The sequence below is a fragment of the Phyllostomus hastatus genome, unplaced genomic scaffold (assembly GCF_019186645.2).
Source record: "Phyllostomus hastatus isolate PE091 unplaced genomic scaffold, TTU_PhHast_1.1 phas_contig_159, whole genome shotgun sequence".
NCBI classification, from domain to species: Eukaryota; Metazoa; Chordata; class Mammalia; order Chiroptera; family Phyllostomidae; genus Phyllostomus; species Phyllostomus hastatus.
In genome coordinates this window covers 28,778,955-28,792,789 of record NW_025333640.1, presented here as the reverse complement: position 1 = coordinate 28,792,789, position 13,835 = coordinate 28,778,955, and the positions used below count along the sequence as shown (strand labels likewise).

At 39.7% G+C, this 13,835-nt stretch overlaps 1 protein-coding gene across 8 annotated transcripts in view; it reads right to left on the bottom strand.

Annotated features, from left to right (window-relative positions):
- INPP4B (inositol polyphosphate-4-phosphatase type II B) overlaps window positions 1-13,835 on the bottom strand; it is a 520,158-nt gene that overhangs the window by 131,484 nt on the left and 374,839 nt on the right. For all 8 annotated transcript variants that reach the window (XM_045830759.1, XM_045830758.1, XM_045830757.1 and 5 more), the window contains one exon: window positions 4,863-5,010. In XM_045830759.1, the coding sequence (XP_045686715.1) occupies window positions 4,863-5,010 (148 nt within the window). The remainder of the gene's footprint in view (window positions 1-4,862; window positions 5,011-13,835) is intronic.

Here is a 13,835-nt window from a genome sequence, read left to right as displayed (position 1 = left end):
CCGTAGTTCAGCAAAACCTACAGAACTTGTCCTCACGCAACCCAAGCTGAAGGACAGTAAAGCTTGAAACATTGTATACACAGGTAAAGACACACATAAACACACACACACACACACATGCCTTCTATGGATTTAGGATCTTTGAGCTGTCTTCATCATGCCACTCTCTCCTTTTCCGTCCGTGGTCATAACCCCCTAATAAACCAGTTGCTGTTTCCCCCAGCCTTCACGTATTCCAGATCAAAGAGCTGGTCTGCCTTTCAATGTCAAATCTCTCACGTGTCATGACTGTGGAGCAATTCTGTAACCTTCTCAGAAGCAAGGTCTTATACCGAGTACTTTACAAGCAGAACCACCCCCCTCGTCCCTTCCAACACAAAATTCTGCAACAGGATAGTTCTCAAAAGCTGAAATATCAAGGCTGCCTCCAGAAAGCTCCTGCTGGAAATCTGCATATTGTACCATTTTCAGTCCGAGTGAGTGATCTGTGATGGGAGGAGTGAATCCGAAGGAAGCCGGGCCGTTGGCAGAGAAGTCACTGGGAGACTGTTGCCCTACCAGGCCAGAAATGGATGGCGGCTGGGATTAGAGTAGATGAAATGAAAATGTGAAAAATAAATGGGTTTGAGAGAAACTGTGGGGTGGGAGGGAGGTTGAAGCAAGGAAAACACTTCCTGGGACCCGAGTCAGACAAGGGTAAAAGAAGCGGAGGGCAGGGCTTCCGAGTAAAGCTCTGCCCAGCCTAGCGGGTCCCCCCAACCAAGGAAAGCGTTCCGAAGTCCTTTGCAAGACAACGTCCCATTCTCGCATTCTTAATGTAATGTATTATATTATATCATGTTAAATTTATAATTTATTTTTATATTACATTAATTTGTATTTATTTTCAATATAATTCTTAAGTTACTTTCTCAGTTGGATGGCATAGACCTTCAAATGGATTTTTCAATAAAGTTTTTTGGGTGACATTTTCTGAGCTCCTGCATAGTTGAGTATGTCATTTCCACGGCTTTCATTCATAAAAAATTCATAACCTGACCCTATATAATAAGAGGAGGTCACAGCCTTTTTCTCTCAAAAACCAGTATCTGTCATTCCATGAGCTTCTGCAGAGAAGCGTACGGTTATCCTGATTCTAGTGAGTAAAAGAAAAAACACAAAACTGCCTAAATGTTCACTGTTTTTCTTCTAAGCTTTTGCGTTCATTGTTCTTCCCCCAAGAGCACTTCAAATTATTTGGTAGTTTCCAGCTTCGCGCCCTGAATGTCTAACATCTTCTTTCTCATCACTCTAAACTTCTTTCACCTTTGTTTAGCATTTGGGAAGAGTTTATCATATTTGTTTTCCACATCACTGAGATGATTCCTCAGTGTCAGATCCGTTCTGCTGACTCTGTGGGTTTCACTTGGCTGCTGCTATTTAAAATTTCTTTTTTTCCTACATTAGCCTTTTCTTCTTGGTGTGTTCACTAAAGGATGAGGGTTCTTTTCTTAAGGCTTTTTTATCCTATTTCATAACAAATTCGTGTATTCTACTGAGATGGCTAGTTGATTTTCCTATATGTTTTCTGTTTCCCTTTGGAGTTCAGATTGACTTTTTTCTCCATTTGACATTAAATGTTAAACATTTGTTCTTAAAATTTTTCAAACACATTCTAATAATGGGAGATTGACACAGAAAAGTAGTTGGAGAAACCAAAATATATATGGAAGAGGCCTAGCGAATTTTCAGAATCTATCAGGTTTTTACATAGTTTCGTTTTGTAGGGTTAAAATGAGATTTTCTTTTCTGAGCAATTCCCAGTGTGGACTGATAACCGTTCCTCACTCTGTCCCTTGTGGGGGAACTTTATAATGTGGGGGTACTGCCCACTAGCCCCTTCCATGTGTTTACAATTTTTTTTGCTACCTATGCACAGCCAGAAGAGATACAGAGAAAGGTAAGAGAACGGGATGAGTGGAAGACGCTTGGTGTGTTAAAAAGTAATGCAATAATAATTATAGCGGCTGTGCCGACTAAAATTCAGTACCTTACTGCCCGCTTTCCCCTTGTCTCCAACCCGTCCCTTCCCCCCGGGACTGACTGTCAGTGAAGGGAGAGAAGGAAGAGCAGGAGGAGGAGTGGGGGTGCAGGGGGAGCCGGAGAGCCCACGGGGGAGAAGGCAGAAGGAGCAGAAGGTCAGCTGCTCGGCCCTTGTGGGGTCTCTAACCTGATGACAAGGGACAGATTGTGGCCGCAGGAGGGGTCCTGACCTTCGCTCGCTTTCTCACTAGCTTGCCGAATTTGTAGATGAAATAGCATTAGTGGTCTATCCACTAATATTTTCAGCCCCAAAATATGACCCTAGTGATTAGTCATTACGTTATATGTAGAGTTATGTTAACAATAGAACCTAGTGTTTTGGGAAGGCTCATCACTTCCCACTGTGCGTCTTCCTGGATGGCTCAGTGGGAGGTTAGAACTGGCTAAGTTAGGCGCCGTCTCGAGTCCACTTTACAACGGTGAGGCTGAGCCTTAACTTCTCAACTCTGCTTTCTCAGGCAACTTCTCTTCTGCGGTTCTCTGCTGAAATAAAGGTGCCAGGCTCCCCCTGACCCCTCTAGCTCAGCTGGTCTGCCGTCAGTCTCCCTTTTTCGGTGCACCCTGTGAGGAGCATTTATCCTCTCCGTCCCTTCTGTACAAAATCTGACCTTTGCGTGACTCTAGCTGGAGTGGTTCTTAGTGTCTGAGAGTCTAGAATACGCCGATGTCGAGGATGATGGTTCTTGTATGACTTTGAAGATCCAAACTTCGTTCTCCTTGACTCTGACACATAAGCTTTCTCGTTCTTCCTGGGATTTGTTTTGTCCATCAGCTGCCCTTCGAGTGAGCTCTAGGTAGGGGCAGTATTGAATAATTTGGCTCATATTAATTCCTCCTTGCAGCCTGCTCCTATAGGTAGTCTGCTTAGGTTCCCGTACATTTTACAGCCTCACTGCGTGTGAATCAGTGACCGTTGTCTGATTTCTGTGGCTTGCTCCTCCTCACTCTGCTGTTCTTCAAATATCCACCTCCTTGTCCCTTTTTCCATCTTTATTTCCCCAGATCCACACTGTTTTCTTATAATCCAGTTTGCTGTCTGATTTCCCCTAAAGCCCAGGACCTGTTTTCTTCTTCTTTCCTCACTACTTGGATATATAGTATTTGTACAGTCATTCCCACCATCACAAATACAGCCACGCACCGCTTAATGACAGGGATGCATTCTGAGAAATGTCTCATTGAGTGATTTGCTCATTGTGCAAACATCACAGAATGTATTTACACAAACCTGAGTGGCATAGCCTTCTACACACCTAGGCTCCTCGTCTAGCCTGTTGCTCCTGGGCCACAAGCCCGTGTAGCATGTTACTGCACAAAACAACACGAGATTACATAAAGCACAAGAGAATACGATGCAATTCAGAGACAGAGTAAACAAGAGATGTACAAGGTTGCTTCTGGCATCATGTGGCATATACTGTTTCCCAGCAAAAAAAAAATGTTAATGAGTAGGAAGAGTACACTCTTAAAATGAAAATAGAAAGTAAAGTATAGCAAAGATATAAACTAGTAGCATAGTCATTTGTTATCATTGTCAAGTATTATGGACTGGGCATGATCTTCTGTGCTGCGCTTTCACAGGACTGGCAGTGCAGAGCACCTGTTTAAACCAGCATCACCACAGATGTGTGAGCAATGCCTTGTGCTGGTGTGACATTCTGGCTGCTGTGACGCCACTAGGCAACAGGAAGTTTTCAGCTCCATTGTAATCTTATGGGGCCCAGCTGTGCGTGAGGTCCCTCACTGACTGACACATGCCGAGGCTCGTGATGACGTTGCCAGCACCACCAGCTGTGCCTTGCCTTGTCCACGGTGTGCTCACTGGTCTATGCTGGTATGGCATCAGACTGCAGGGTCTACCGAGGGGATATGACACTCTAAAAGTACCTCAATGTACTAATGGGCGCATAAGGCAGAAATCCAAATTTTGGCCATTTCACACTCTGCTGTATATTTCAGCAATTAAAAAAAATGTTAACTACTAAAAATATTGGCTAATTTTCTGAGATTTAGGGCCTTAATAGTGTTTAGTATAATATAGTATTCAGCATTTTTAAAGTCACTAGAGGTATAAAAGGCAGAGAAACAAATTGATTAGTCACGGCTCAGAGAAATTCTCATCAACGGCCAGTTCTCACATCCCCATTTTATTATGGTGATGGACTTAATTTTGTTGTACAAAAATACTGTCCATGCACAGAGCATACTTTATCAATCATCTCATAGAGTTTTTAGATCAAAAAATATGTGATAGTCCTTACAGATGAGTAATCCGAAGAAGGGTCGAGCAGGAATTCCTTACAGAAGCAGTTACCAAAAACAGATGAGGTAAAGGCACCGGGATGATTAGTGAGGCCAAAGCTCAGGTTACTGGCTAGACTTCAAGCTATTTAACAGGAACATGACGCAAGCCACAAAGGAGAGCCCCATAGGTTACCAAAATTTTTCTTGTAGTCATATTTATAAAGTAAAAAAATAGCAGGTGGCATTAATAACATTCTTATTTAATCCCAGTTATGAAAGCAGTCTCTTTTTGTTTGTTTCTTTAGGTGCCAGGAACTCAAAGTCTGGAGCGTATTCAACACTTACACAACATCTCAAATTAGACACGTTCCGTCTTTCAGTGATTAATAACCTCACAGGGCTAATGGCCACCACTCTGCACCGTGTAGGCCTGGCGTTTTTTGTTATCGTCACACTTGAGGAAAAAGTGGTTTACGGAAAAATACGTAACTCCTGTGAGAGGCGACCGGAAAGAGGTGATCGCTGTCCTCTCTCACCTGCACAGGTCTTCCTTTATGTGAAGGGAGATCAGCTCCTTGGGAACGTGGAAAGACAGCGCGCTCTCCGACATCTGCTCCCGGACTCGCATCCACTTGTTGTCAGACGTGGGGAATCGGTACAGCTTGCACACCGGGTTCTTTAACACTGAGGGGGGAGGAAAGCTCAGAGGTTAGATGACAAAGATATGCACAGGAGAGGAAGATCAACTACAAAGTCATTAATCAGGGTACCTCCTAATTATTTATTCAATCAAAATGTTGTGGTTTTTTATCATAATCCATTACTGTATTTGAATCCCCAAGTATTTTGTTCTTCTCGTTTTTTTCAGGAGCTTCTAGGACATATAGTCTTTATTAAATTAAAAGAAAACAAAAGGAAATTCATAAATATGACTACTGTTCTTCTCCAATTTATCACATATTGATTCTTTTCTCTTCGACAAATTTCCTGAAAGCACATGTTTATATGAATATAGATAAAAATATATGTATTTTTATACAGTACACACTTTGAAAAAATACGTGTCTGAATTTCTTCCAATCTACTCTGAGTCAACTTTATGCACTTATATAGTAGGTGACAAGTGACAAGAGGTGTTAAATAACTCTACTTCTAAAAATTATTTATTTCTTAAATATCAGGGAAGTTTATTCCTGGACTTACAATCCATTAAAATTCAAACATCATACATATGTTAGTGGCCATGGGTCCATAGCACACTTTCCTGAAACCACATGTTATCAGAAGCAAGACAAGGAGATGCTGAACAAACTGTGTACTCATGGTGGGCGGGCAGTGATTAGGGGACAAGTGACGAGGTCATGCCATCAAGGGCTTTAAAGATTTAAAGCAAATGTGCAGGGTCAGATACTAAGATAATACTTGATTCTATTTCTGTGTGAGGTTGGCAGTCCCACCACACCCGCAAGCTGTATATTTCAGGGCATAATTTTATTTTCATTGCTGTTGGGCAATGAAAGTCTCATACATGAAAGCTTAATGCACGATAAAATATTTGGTCAATCAACAGTCAATTGCCTATGATTATATATCTCTAATTTACTAATAAAGCTGGTCAGAAACAGAATTTGGCATTGAAGTGAATGAAAGGCTGTAAATAGTACCGAGCACAGTATGTGAGCCAAGTCTCCTCAATGTACGGGGTAAAAAGCCTTTCAAAGTTTTAGGGTTCTACAAAACCATATCTCATTCCCTATTTGGGTAAACACACAGTATTTTTCTGAACATTAAAATGAGGATCTGTCCATCCATTTCTCTGAAACTATCCATTTTCAGACGTACAGTTTTGGGAAATTATCATGATCAGTATTGAAACTACATCGGAAATCTTGATTTCAAATATCCCATTCTTCAACGACCAGATTCAAAGCTTCCAGTGCACTTACCTACCACCTACTAAGGATTAGCCCAAGTGTTTACTTTTCAAAAGTGCCAACAGAAGCCAGAAAACATTGAATAGAATGTTTCCAATCTATTCAGAGACAATACTTGACATCTAAAGTTGTATGATCACATTAAAAATTGTATGACCATATTTAACATAAATATAGCATGTACATTTTATCAGTTAGATTATATCACAGATCCATATATACAGTTAATGATATTTAGTTTCTTTTTATTGAAATGTAATTGATGTATACATTATATTAATTTCAAGCATACAATGCAGTGATTCAACGTTTAAACATATTGTGATATGTTCACAACAAGTCTGGTTAACATTCATTGCTATACATAGTTACACATTTTTTCCCTCATGATGATAACTTTTAAAATCTACTCTCTTAGCAGCTCTCAAACATGTAATATGGTACTACTAATTACAGTCACCATGATGTACATTATATCCTCATGACATATTTATTTTATTGGATATTTGTACACTTTGATCCCCTTATCCCTTTACCCCCAACACGTGTCTCTGGCAACCACCAGTCTGTTCTTTGTCACTATGAGTTCTCTTTTTTCTTGTTTGTATCATTTCTAGGTTTGTTTGTTTGTTTGTTTTTTAGATTCCACAGGTAAGTGAGCTCAGACAGTATTTGTCTTTCTCTGTTTCATGTCACTTAGCATAGTGACCTCAAGGTCCATCTGTTTTGTTACCAGTGACAAGACTTCATTCTTTTCAATGATGAATAATGTTTCATTGTATGTAAGTAAGTACCACATCTTCTTTATCCATTCAGTAATTGACGGACACCTGGGCTGTTTCCATGTCTTGGTGATTAAAAGCAATGCTACAGTCAACATAGGGTGCATATATCTTTTTGAATTAGTATTTTCATTTTCTTCGGATAAATATCCAGAAGTGGAATTGCTGAATCATATGAATCATATGGTAGTTCTATTTTTAATTTTTTGAGGAAACTCCAGACTATCTTCTGTAATGTCTGCGCTGACTTACATTCCCACCAACAGTGCACAAGGGTTCTCCATGTTCTTGCCAACACTTGTTATTTCTTGTTTTTTTTTTTTTGATAATAGCTGTCCTAATAGATGTGAGGTGATATCCTATAGTGATTTTTGATTTATATTTCCCTGATGCTTAGTGATGCTTAGTATGACTTCATGCATCTGTTGGCCATCTGCATGTTTTATTGTATTTTAAAAAAATGTCTATTAAGACACTCTATGCACTTTTTATTGGATTGTTTGTTTCTTTTGCTGATTTGTATAAGTTCTTTATATATTTGGGATATTAGACCTTATTAGATATATTTTCTTTCATCCGAAACATAAAAACTTACCGCAAGTCAGTGAAAAACTGTATTTCATTCATTTTTAATGTGACAATGTTCCAAAGATATAAGAATTTTACTACATCTATTGTCATATCTCTAGAGTTGGAGAAGAAGAAAAGTATATATTGGATTCAACAAAGTGTCAGTCAGATTAAACCACTCACAAAATCTTATAAATTCCAATATAGTAAACATGATCAGGAGTATAAATGTATCCTTTCATAGTAAGACAAAAACTCCATCTCCAAAATGTCCAAATATGTTCTTACGAAGCTAAATAAATATTCAACTTCTTGGCTTGTCTATACTCAGTACACGTGCTGCCCTCTTAACCTGTTTTCAAAGAGTAAACAAAATCACTGTTTCTTTTAAACCATGGTTAAAAATATTTGGATTTTTCTTCCCTTTTCTAAAACAATAATTACATTTAGAAAATTTATACTTTGAATTAACAAATTATAAAATTCTTTATTTTTTGTTATCATCAAACGAGTGCTACAACTTTTTATTTTATTGGGTTTTTTGTTTGTTTTAATGCTCTTCATTGCATCCTAAATAGAAACCTTTGTTGAAGTAGCTTAAGTAGAAATCAAGAGCAATCTCAGTAATGATCTCTGGAGCTCTCCTCTGGCCACCTAGGACACAACCTCCAAGGATTCTATAGGAACACAGGTGTTTTCACTAGAAACTCATGGGGTGAATAACTGAAAATATCAGACAACTTGATCATAAAGAAAATCCCAATAATGCCTCCTATCTGACTTGCATAATACAATTCTCATCTTTTGAAACATGCAGGTCTCCAAATATTAGTACTCAATTTTATATATTTATCAGGATCTCAATACAGGTAGAGTGTGATCCCCTTTAAACATAATTTGGTCCAGCGGAATTTCTTATTGACCACCTACTATGTATCAAGTAATAACACCTACAGTACCATGGAATGGCGTGTGACTTAAAAATACTCTGCCCTGACTTTTAACTCCCATGCACATGGTTGCACCAGGTACAAAAATGCCCAGATGAGATGTTCTCAGCTCGAAATTCTTGTTGGGTTGACAGTGGGGAGATTCTATCCTCATTACACCAAAAAAAGGTATGGTCTTCCTGCATCAAATATTGAACGGTGGGTCATAAATAATGAATTTTTTGTCCTTTTTAACACTTCTTCCCTGCAGCAGGGATAAAACTCCGACAGGTCTGCACGTACTCTCCGGCTGTGTAAACGAGTCTGTCACGTGCGCCTCGGACTTTCCACAGACGCCTCAAGTTGTTGCCAGAGTCTCCTAGACAAGAAAAAGCTAAAGGGGTTCATCACCACCAAACCGGTACAACATGAAATGTTAAAGGACCTTCTTTAAGAAGAAGAAAAAAGAAGATTGAAAATATGAACAGTAAGATGGGAATAAATACATATCTATCAAAAATTGAATCAAAAAAACAAAGTAAGTGAGCACGCAGAACAGAAACAGACTCATGGGTATGGAGAACATTCTGGCAGTTGCCAGATGAGAGGAGGGTTGGGGGGATGGGTGAAAAAGGTGAAGAGAATAAAGGTAGTTACAAAATTGTCACAGGGATATAAAATATAGCCTAGGGGATATAGTCAATAATATCCTAATTACCCTGCATGGTGTCAGATGGGCAGAAGATTTATTGGGATGATCACTTAGAAAGTTATATAATGTTTAATCACCAGGGTATACACCTGAAACTAATATAATATTGTGTGTGAAATGTAATTGAAAAATAAAAAACGATGTTAAAAAAGATGCATTTCTTTCTTTTTTATTATTGTTTAATTATAGTTGTCCCCATTTTTCCTCCATTACTCTACCCTGCCCTACCCACCCTCCACCTCCTACATTTAGTCTTCCTCCCCCCACTGTCTTCGTCCATGGGGCCTTCATCCACTTTCCTTGACTTGACCCTTCTTCCCCTTCTCTCCCCCATAATGCCCCTCTCTCTTTCCCGCTGGTCACTGTCAGTTTGTTCTTTATTTCCACCATACAATAGGCTCGGCCCAGTAATAATATCTATTTAACATCTATTATAAGTTATTTTTAAAGACAGTCCTGTGTGTATTCTCTTCATTTGTTTCACCGCTTCTGCTAAAACAATGACAAAAAATATCACGTGACAGATTCTACCAAGAGAAAAGCAGCAGAGATAGTCTGGACCACATCGTGGCCTTGTGATGCCTGAACAGGGTAGAGTTCTGAGCTGGAACGAAGAGTGACACATCCCCTTGCATCCAGCACAGAGGGTGAAGGAACACAAGGACAGAGAGTTAATGACAGATTCCCGCACCCCCAAATTGAAGCACAACTCAATTTTCTACCTTGTTTCTCCCAGACACAGTAACAAGATAACGCGCCACCTGCTTTTTAATGGATTAAGTGGTGTGCAAGCTCAGCCACTCCAGTTCTGAATCATCAAAGTCAAGATGCCAAGGAAGTGTTCAACGTGGACAAGACACACGAGGGAGGGGCGGCTCGAGCGGCCTGGGGCAGAAAAGATACACCAGGGAGACACCGTGGGGGTGATTTTCTCTGTGTGTGCACATGTGTGTCTCCATTAGGGAAGTCAGTGGATCGGACAAAAAATTTTGGAAGTCTGGAATCAGGCTCCAGGGGCCCACCCAACATCAGGTTGTCTTTAACACGTTTCTCCAGAGGAAGCTCGTCTGTGATTATCTTCATGTGCTTCCTTGCTTTCGGAAGGTGATAGGAATCATGTATTAAAATGGAAAATGACTTTATTGGCTTCAAGCCTTACAAAATCATGATTTTAATGTACTTTGGATCCTTGTAGAGATTCTATTCATTCTGTAGCTTTTAATTACGCAGTTGTTTAATAGCTCAATTATTCAGCTGAATGTACATACATTGCCTATTCTCCAAATGCTGCGTTATTCTTACTACAGATAAGTCTGTGTAATCCAGTTAGATAATGATGCTCTTTTATTTGTACTTGAAACTATCTTAGATTTATATACATCTTAAATGTATAGATTGGGTCTTTTTACGATTGGGTGAGAACTGAAAAACCTAAAAGAAATCACTAAAACACCATCCTAAGCATGGTTAATAGAGAAGAGAGAGTAAGAAAACATAGTAAGAACTCTGAAAATACAGCAAAGAGATATCTCTTTAAAAACAATAAAAATGAGGGAGGGGGGTTGGTGTCTGAGTGAAAAGGTGAAGGGATTAAGCAAAAACAAACAAACAAAAAAAACCCTCATAGACACAGGCAACAGTAGGATGACTACCGAGGGAAAGAGGATGGGGGAGGGAGAAGAGGGTACAGAGGGGGTAAATGGTGACAATAAAAGACTTGAACTTGGGTGGTAAATACAATACAATATTCATATACAGATGATGTATAACAGAAATATACACCTAAAATCTATGTACTTTTATTAAACAATGTCACTCCATTAATTCAAGAAAAATTAAAAAGTAATAAAGATGAAATTCAGTGTTTATAACCCCCCAGGGAAATTTTAGTTACTATTCTATAGCTTTGTTATAAAATCTAAGTTGTTATTGTGTGTTGTTCTGTTGCAAATAAACAAAGAAAAAACAAAAACGAAAGAGAATAGGAATAGGATAAAAGATGGGTTGGACAAAGTGCCAGTCTAGTTAAACTCATAAACTCTTGACCCTCCATCTTCAACTAAAGGCCAAGAATAAGAAAGACTATCATAGATATCAGAATAAAACATAAAAATAACATTTGTGAGACTCTAGTCTCCAACTGGTGGTGACTGGTGAGTTGAGAGTACAGAATTCAGATGTTAGATTTGGGATGGCCAAAGACATGATTTGCTTCACTCCTTCTGATTTGACTTGTCCTATTTCATTCTAGTTCAGTTACTAAAATAAAGAACAAAACTAGAGAAGGTAGAAGCTGGCTCATATTCCAGGCTGAGCAACCCAGAACACCATGCAGCACACTGAGCTCACCTTGTTTCTTGCTAATTTGCCTCTCTTCAAGGCATGCCCTGCAACTCAGGGAAGCATTCTGCACCTCTACTCAGTCAGTGCACAGTAAATGCAAACACTGCACAGAAATGAGCTTAAACCTTGCAACCCAGACATTTCCCGGCATTCCTTTCCCCAAGAGGAGAAGAGAGAGAGCACCGACTGGATACATGAAGAGCGGGAAATGCAAGAGGAAGGGCGCAATGCAAACCTCACTGCAAGGGACAGCACCGGCATCAGAATGAAGAAAGAACAAAACACAGCTGAAAGAAAGCCCTCCCCACACTTCTCCACAGAACACCAACTTTTTGACCATATCATCTCTTGTCTTTATTTTTCTTCTAGTTTACCTAAAATGGGCAGTGGAGGAGGTAATCTGCTTAGAATGACAGCGGAAGCATTTGAAGGTGTCTAACAGATGACTCCACTGATTGTGAGATGGTGGAATTCACTCTTCCACTGAAGCCACTTCCCATCCTCAGTATATTAGCAGACGATTATACAGGAGAATTCCAAAAGAGCAAGGTTAATGGACTCCATCGCATTTGTTAAAACATCAAAGGGTAAAGAAATCCGGTGAGTAAGTATATAAGATCAAGGGCCATTGCCATAAGCCAAAGTGACTCCAAATTTTATATACCAGAGAGTTATAAATACAAGGGCAAAACCTATTTAAACTAATGTGGATGAAATACAGCAGAGATATCTTTGCTAATACAAAGTGATATCATCTAAGATTTGATAAAGTAGGAGATTTAGTACCTCATGAATGAAAAGAAAAAAAGAAGAAATCTGGGGCTGTGTTTTTGCCTGGAGTTCATCAAGACTCAAGTAAGTATAGAGGGAAATTTTTGACAATCCCTTAAAATGCTGAGTCATACATAGCTTTTGATGGCAGTGTCATGAGAATGTAACCTTAACGTTTAGCTCAGTCGTGTGACATTGTGAAAGGCAATTAAAATCTATGTTGTGATACGAGGCAGAAAATATTTCAAAATGAGAATTTGGTAGTGATCTTTAAGAAGAATAATACATTACTTTATCTCACACTTAAATAATTACATTTGAACATCTTTCTCATGGAGAGAGCAACAGCACGGTTTTTTGCTACCTGAAAAATAAATTCGAATGAGAAGATATGCCTGTCCTCAGCCGTTTGACAAGCATTTACTGAGTTCCTGTTGTATTCTGGCCCCTGAGAGACAGAAATAAACAAGCAATGTTCCTTCTTCTTAAATAGTTTACAATCTAGCATCTTCTGCAAAGATACAGCTGTAGATGACTTAGCCTTATTTGGGGGGAAAAAATCAAAGATATAGTGGCCTGTTGTGAGAAAAGGCGTGGTTCATCTGTGAAGCTAGAAGTAAAAACACCATGAAGTTCTTCACATAGGCAGAGGTGCGCATGTGTAGGACCAAGGGCGGGCGGTCCCTCATTCTGGTCGGACTCCAGCCGACACAGTCACGGAAATCATGGCTGTCAGCCACGCCCTTGGTGACTCCGGAGGAGGGTGGACACATTGATACACAGCATGAAAGTGGTCTTTAAAGAATATAAAGGATAATTTCATGACCCAAGAAGTATGGAATTCAACCAAGGAAGATGCTGTATCAGATGTAATGCTTGCTGACAGGGGGAAACTCACTCTAAATGTGAAGATAATAGATGTGAACGGCCTCTGGGACAGGGGCCATTCGCCCCATAGATCTGGCAGAGTAACGGAGGGATACACGAGAGTACTTTTACAAGGAAAACTGGGAAGTCAAGAAACCCAGACAGAATTGTCATCCTGACAAAAATTTGAAAAGGTATGCCTGTGGTTAGTCTTATTAAATATCAATAACTCCTGAGAAAGACATCTGTACATGACAAAGAAGTGAAACATGCCTCCATGTGAACCTGATGAAAATGAGTCCCTTTCTGAAAGACTGGTAAAAAGAGATAAAACGTAGCAAAAGCTAAACTAAGCTTTAGTTACTTCAATCATCTGAGAGCCGAAAAGGAAGTCAAAGGCTGTCCAGGTTGATCTAGTCATTTTAAAAACATTGATGTGCAGAGCGGCTGACCTGTCTGTCGGGGTCGCGCTGCTGGTTGGCTTTGACACCAGAGCTGACAGCCCGTCCAGCGCTCCTACGTTACAACCACAAGAGCCCATTCGTTTCTGTTCTGCGGTGGACAAGGCGCCTGGGTCCATGTGACTCAGTGGCACAGATGG